The 7404-nt window shown below is 31.7% G+C and overlaps 1 protein-coding gene across 1 annotated transcript in view; it reads right to left on the bottom strand.

Moving 5' to 3' along the window:
* Nucleotides 1–2310: 2310 nt before the first annotated feature.
* Nucleotides 2311–7404, bottom strand: part of LOC108908511 — a 32916-nt gene continuing 27822 nt past the window's right edge. Inside the window, exons 3-4 of the mRNA XM_018712567.1 lie at nt 4116–4234; nt 2311–4058 (exon numbers count right to left, since the gene is read on the bottom strand). Of these exons, the coding sequence (XP_018568083.1) occupies nt 3243–4058; nt 4116–4234 (935 nt within the window). The 3' untranslated portion in view covers nt 2311–3242. The remainder of the gene's footprint in view (nt 4059–4115; nt 4235–7404) is intronic.

The raw sequence follows: 7404 nt of genomic DNA on the forward strand, positions 1-7404 counted from the left end.
TGGAGGACATTTTCAGCATTTGCGACATTGAGTTTATTTTTGTAAATTATCTAGTTGTTTCAATTTCTAAATGAAAAAAAACTTGCTATTGAAAAAATAAAACTTGTTTATTTGGTATGGCTGGATTCGGTTTTCTATAAGCTTTTCAACGAGCCTCCTCATGCCTTATGTTTCCATTTGAAAAAAAAAGTAGGGGTAGCTAAGGATTAGGGGGTTGAAGAAAAATTAATTATTATATAACCGAAAGATGGGAAAAAATCAAAATCAGTTAACGTGTTTCGGCGTTTTAAAAAAAATTAACTCATTCAAAAGATATGAATTTTATTCCGTACTTTTGGTCATCCCTGTATAACATACAACTATCGAAATCAAACACATATTTCTGAAAACTATTAAATCAATATTTTGATATTTCTCTGGTGCTACTGATGCAATACTTATAATTATTTCGTTTTGAATTACGGGAAATTATTTTAATTATCAGGATATACACTGTAAAAAAATTTTACCCTAACTTCACTCAATTTTACTCAATAATGTATCAATTTATGTTCACACCCGATTGAGTGAAATTTTCACTCTATTAGTATGAGTAGTAGTTCACTATATTTTGACTCCCCCTTTAACTTTTTTATTTTAAGAGATAAAAAAATAAGAAATACAAAAGTTGCACGATTTTTTATGAGGTTTTCGAAAATGATAGTAGAAAAACAAATGAAGTTCAAACAAATTGGCCGCGGATATTAACTTTGTTAATTTAAATGGAACACCCTGTATATTTTTACATATTTGGATAGAACGTTCCTTGTCGATCATAGTCATATAGAGTTTGTTGTGTCCGTCTCTAACAATAAGCGAGATAATATTAAAAAACAAAAAGATGTTTTTTTATTAAGAAAATAAGACATCTTTCAGGCATTTCTGCCTTTTTCCCAATTACGTAAGGATTTAGATTTAGTTGTAATATATTTTGTCATATCGGACACTGATATAGTCCAAAATGCGTACCTATAGGTATTTTAACTTAATCTCACTAATTAGAGCGTGTGCGGCCAATTACTCATGGACAATGTTATATGGTAGGTCGTGACAGTGACAGGTAGTAATGTCATGATAACATTGTTATTGTTTGATAGTTTATATTATTATTTAATTAATATGGGTTACACAGAAGTAGAAAATTGAAATATTATTNTAATATTGTAATCATATTAGGCAGCTTTAAAGGCTCTTATTGTCAATTAATATTAGGTATAGTGATTTTAAAATATCTAGCCACTTTGGACCAGGAGATACAAATGCCATTTTCAGGAAAAACTTTTCTATAGGTAAGACCTCGAAGATATTTGTATTTGTATAGTAAAAAGGATAGACGGTAATAATAATAATTATTATTTAATTAACTCGACATAGGTCTTTAGATAATTAAATAATCTCATTGAGAAATACCTTTTTCGTTCCGTATGGTGGTGGAGATGTATATGGAAATCGAAAGACTGTTTATGAAAAAAAAATTTGCTTGAGGTGCTTTCGGAAAAATTATACGTTTTTTTTCTTAATTCCGATAATTCCCACCATTCTCCAGAAAAATAACAATACTTATAAATTTCCATGCACATTAAAGAGATGTTTTTCTAAATCGGAGTTGCCATGAATTGTTTTTAAATTTTGTTGGTATATTATACCAGTGCATACAAGGTGTACCACCTAAGAGGGATTCTTCTGTAACTCTGCAACTGTAAAATTTATAAAATAATGATTTGATGAAGTTGCCTGGAATCATGTGGGCCATGTAAAGAAAATATTTTTAGCTTTACAGGTTGTTCCATTTCGCGTGGTCGCTACATAACTTTGTTATTTCAAATTAACTGTATATTATTGCACTTTCGAATTCCTTGCTTAACATTGGGTAGAGTTTATTAAATGTACGTGGTGTTTAAAACTTACCGTTTTCGAGATAATCAGTTATTTTTGAAAAAAATCACAATTTCAGCTAAATGAGGCTAGATAACGTCTAAACCATAAGAGTTAAAAACCTGCAGTTTCCACAGTTCGGTTTGGCATAAATTACTCTATCTTGTCATCTATGAGCAAAAAGTGTACGTTATTCAGACTCGGAAATACTGAGACCTACATTTAATAATCTTACGAGTTGAAAAACTTTTTTTTTATATTAATTGTAATGGATAAATGCAAAATTGAATGCCCTTTCGACGGTATAAGGTTGTCCATATTATCTTTAACAATTTTCCAGAAAAATCAGGTACCTTTCTAATGTCCGAAAAAGTAGCTATGTAATAGCTTTTATTAGAACCAATTTTTTTATAAATCTTACAGTTACAGAGTTACAGGAGAATCCCTGTTAGGTGGAACACCCTATATAAGGAAATTTAATAAGAACATTGTTGTTAAATTCTTCTCTCCGACTAGAAGTATACCTACTTCTTTTGTAGGCTTCCAAATTCATTGAGACTTAAATACTACACTAGTGAATTCTAACACGCAGTAAGTCTGTTTACTGTACTGTATGAAAACACATATTATTTATTTTTCCAAAATTGGGGCACGCATTTTTTACATGAAAAAAATCATCGACTATATTTCCACCACTATGAAGGAGAAAAATATTATTCCTACATGTCATTATTGTATTCTGTATCTAGTGATTTATTTCATTTGGATTTCATATTTTATTTTATAGTCACTTTATATTTTTTTTTAGAAGCATACCTTCATCATCGTGTTTTTTATTAAACATTTTTTAGCCTATGCCTATAAAAATCTTTTATATTTCCTATATCCTACTTCAATTTGGCTTACATATTTATATTGATCTATATCAACGGATTTTGAAATATGATTCATTCCACGTTTTTATTAATTGATTGAAAAAAGCAGAAAGGATTTTCAAAAACTGACTCTTTTCATAGTTCGTTCGTTAGCTCTAAGTAATTTTTATGCCAAGCATTTTAATAAGACTGTAGATGTGCTTCGTATCTCGTACCAGTTTAGACACATGCTCTGCTCCTCGTCAGTGCCCTTATTACCAAATTAACCTCCTTAATCCTTCGTGTTTGTTACAGAAATCGTGCTGTTACACTACCACTAGTTAAATGGATGATGCGATGTATTCGTAAATGTAGGTCAATGTATTTTAGAACGGCAGTTATTCGAAAACAATTTGACAAAGGTCCTTTGTGTTATAAACAGACTGACATAATCACTGACTGATTTTCGAGATGCTAGTGAACGAAAGTATATTCTCTTTTACAAATGGGACAATTCGAAGAGGTGTTTAGACATTGCCTTAAGCAATTAGCATGGAAAAGATGTTGACAAGGTGTGATTCTCGCCCTCTCCATTGGACTTAAGCATACTGCACACACGTCGTCCCAGTTTAATATTTCTTCCTCTGTAGCATATCTGAATTGCCCCAACACTGCTTGCTCGTCTCTCAGTTTCTTTAAACAATTTAGAACCATGTCTTTAACTTTCAAATACACTGTCAAATAGAACGCTATGAATGTGAATCTTACTTGACCGTAGAAAGTTAGAAACATCACCAGGAAGGCTGCTAGTGTAACGGTGTAGTATCTCAAAAACACTGGTGCATACAAAGGTTCCAAAGCTTCAAGGGATTTGAGTTTTAAACAAAGTAGGAGCGGTAGAAACAGGTCCACAAAAACTTTTTCAGTGCACATGTAGTACGTCCAAGTTACAAATGTGTACAAGGCTGTAGGTTGATAGTGCTCTAGTCCTTGTTCCAATCCAAATACAAGCAGCATGAATGTGACAGTTATAATGAAAGTTATGGCTTTGGTCCATTCCAGTACTATCTTGGTGGCAGTCATTGCTACATGTTTTAAATTGCTGTGCTGTGTCATTCTAACTGTAACAGACCAGTCCTCTTTCTCTATGAGCTCTTTGATGTAACTGGTGCAATAAGCGATAACGTTGTAGAACATCAGTGAATACAGTCCAGTTATTTTCTTTTGGGGGCAGTTGCCACCTCCAAAACTGCACAGCAAAACTCTGTCACACATCATGAAGAACACCAACTGAAAACATGTTTTTCTTTGTAAAAACTCGTAAACTGTCATATGACCAGTTCTTACCTGTGTTGTCAGGTTGGAGATATTAGACATCTTCATAAACATCCTCTCACACTTGTCCAGAGGACCATACACTCGGCAGAGAAACGACCACGCTGGACCAGAATACCTCTTCAACAAACCTTTAAAAGAAACAAAGAAGTATTAACACATACATTATTTCGTTTGAATTAAATAAAATTTCAGTTTTGGTTTATTATTTATAAATCTTAACATTTGTTTATGAATACGTTACTATGAACGTGTACATATTTTAAACAATTATTAAAGCCCATTTCATAAACATTAAACGAAATCAGTTACTGATAATCTTCAACGATGAGTTAATTCCCATGGTTTTACTAGGTACTAAAATGATCACTGCAACACCATTAACATCTTTAAGAGTTTCAATATTAATGACATCATAAAACTACTCCTACAGGCATTATTAGCAAATAATTTTAAATGTTATTTACTTTAGTAATTTCGAAAAGTATAAAGCAATTTTACTTTAATGTGACACTTTAAACCAAAGACATGTATTTATTTACGAATCTATAAATTTAATCTATTTAGGAATAGGTATTTCTGGAAATAACATTTCATTTCCTATGTCAACAACGTGAAATTTTACAAAAACAAAATTCTACATTATAGAAACTACGCATTATAACAACAATTTTTGGATATTATATTTCTATAAATATCGATACGTAAAATCATTTCTCCATAGTAAGATATTAAAAAAAACATGGAATAGTGTGTAGTTCTCTAAAGGTTAGACCCTGAACGCGGGTTTTTTCATATAAAATAATGAAATTCGAAACTAGGCACTGCCATCGTATTTTGAATCTAAATATCTAAACTTTTAAAATAAATGAAAATATTTCCGTTCATCTATATAGGATGTTCAGTTACTAATGAACCAAATATCAAATGCTTCGTTTCCGAGATAAATTAAGTTAAATTTGAGAACATTACAACTACTTTCAGGCCTATCTCGTATTCCCGTTACACAATATTTTTCTAATTTGACATGGAAGGTACTAACATGGACCTTTATCACTATGTACAATTTCATGGACATACAAAAAGCCAGTGACGCGCAAGCATTATTATCGAAGCCCTTTTATGAAAAATAAATGTTGGGACAACTGTTTAAAGCAGCTACATGTTGCATAGCGCTAACATGTATGGTTCCTGAGAAAGCCAATTCTATTTTTCTACTACAATAATCAGAGTATTTACGGGTACGGTAGCACTGAAGTTTTTCTGAATTTATAACTAAATTCAATTTTTTGTTATTATGAAAGTGTTAATATCTGGAATATGTAGTTCGGGAACTACAAACTTATGTCATTATGGGCTGACTTTTGAGAAGAGGTAAATTGGTCTAAATTGTAAAAAATAATCAATCTACTCCATTTAGCAAAAAAATAGATTTAATTAAATTGGAATACCCCCAAGTATTCGATAGTTCACTACTGCAGCAGAAAATTGAAATAAATTTTTCTCGGAAACCATTCGTTTTAGCTATATGCAAAAAGCATACCATTTATATTGAAAAAACATTGAACATGTTCTTAATATGCCTGAGAATAATTTTATTTTTTCATCCGTAACCCCCTATTATATCTCGGGAATGGAGCATTTTCGACAAATTATTTGAACATGCTTTTGAGATACAACGGGCTGTTTAGATCTTTAAGTTTGTTTTTTCTTTGTAACTCATAAACTAATTGACTCTTCATGAAATTCAACAAATACCCTATGAGAAACCAATTCGAATTAGGTATATAAATAAATAAACAAATAGAATATTGTACAGAAATCATTTTTCTTTTTAATTTTAAGTATCTACATAATAACAACAATGTCAAAGTGAGGGTGTATATTTCTACAAATAAATAAGAGTAAAGTGCAATATACTCCCGCAACGCATGTTGCGAAAGAAATAAATATTTACAACACAATATTTATAGATTTTATCGAGGAAGCAGTAGTCTAACCACTAAGGAATTTTATATCCAGTAGGCAACTTGTACACGTCATGTAATATTTCGCCAAATTAAATTATTATTTTTAATTTGAATAACAGATAGTGTTGCTCCAAACTGTTATCAATGAAATGTAGATATCTAATAATTAAGAACTATTAAAGCCAAAACATAGCAAATATGTAAATTTAGACATACTTTCTCTACGTTCTTGCAAAATCATAATTAATTATAAGTAAATAATTCAAAATTGGAAAGGAGTGCCTACAGAAAGTTTTTTTAAAATACATTTCCATATTTTCTTTCAAAGGAATAGATAACTTTAGTCCAGAAAAATTAGACGAAAATAGGGCCCAACCTCGGAATTGCATAAAGAAGGTTCGATTTTGATGGGACAAAGTGCGTTCTCTTCGTAATTGCATGTACATCAAAGTCTACAACGTCTCATGCGGCGCTAATTTGTTTATTTATAAATAATCAATTATTATTAACAAATAATCGTATTTCGGATATTACGTGGGGTGGAAACGGCCAATCTTGATGCGGTAAAGCTCATTCTTCTTCTTATTAGTTGTACTTTAACTGTAAAGGACCCCCACCGATCTTCATTTGTTTATCGGTTTTTATTTGATTGTTATAAACAAATTAGACGTGATATCTGCGGTCGGGAGTAGGACTAGCCGATTTGGACGGGATGAACGTGGTTTTATATAGAAAGTTCAAGACCCTAATGCAGGAAGTGAATTCTCAAAAAGCTGAAGACCATATAGAACATGAATCATTATGAATAAATGTTATCCACTTCTCTTTGATTAAAAATTATCCATTCTAAGTCTTAGTTACAGATTGCACGTGTAATTTTTTTATAATGATTAATTAGTAAAAAGAAACAAATGAAGATCATTCGGACCTTAACGGTTTTGGAATATCCCGGATGATGATCAAAGTGACTTATTCCATAAAAATCAGACTTTTCTCGTCCAGCTCACAGATAACAGCCCGAATTTGTATATACTAATTCATTGAAGATCAATGAACAAATGAAAATCAGTCTGCCCTTAGTGGCCCTTAGTGGTTCTGGATCACCTTGTAATCCAAGTACGAGAAGAGCGTCGATTACCGCGTGAAAATCCCCCTCTCCCAGTCCGATTGCCTAATTTGCTCTTAATGATCGAATAAAAATCAATAAACAAATGAAGATCGGTGGGAGTCTCCCAAAGTTAAGGTACAACTAATCAGAAGAAGAATGGGCTCTACCGCATCAAAATTGGCCTTTTCCAACCCACGTAATATCCGAAATACGCTAATTTGTT

Source organism: Anoplophora glabripennis, unplaced genomic scaffold (assembly GCF_000390285.2).
Source record: "Anoplophora glabripennis isolate ALB-LARVAE unplaced genomic scaffold, Agla_2.0 scaffold233, whole genome shotgun sequence".
NCBI lineage: Eukaryota > Metazoa > Arthropoda > Insecta > Coleoptera > Cerambycidae > Anoplophora > Anoplophora glabripennis.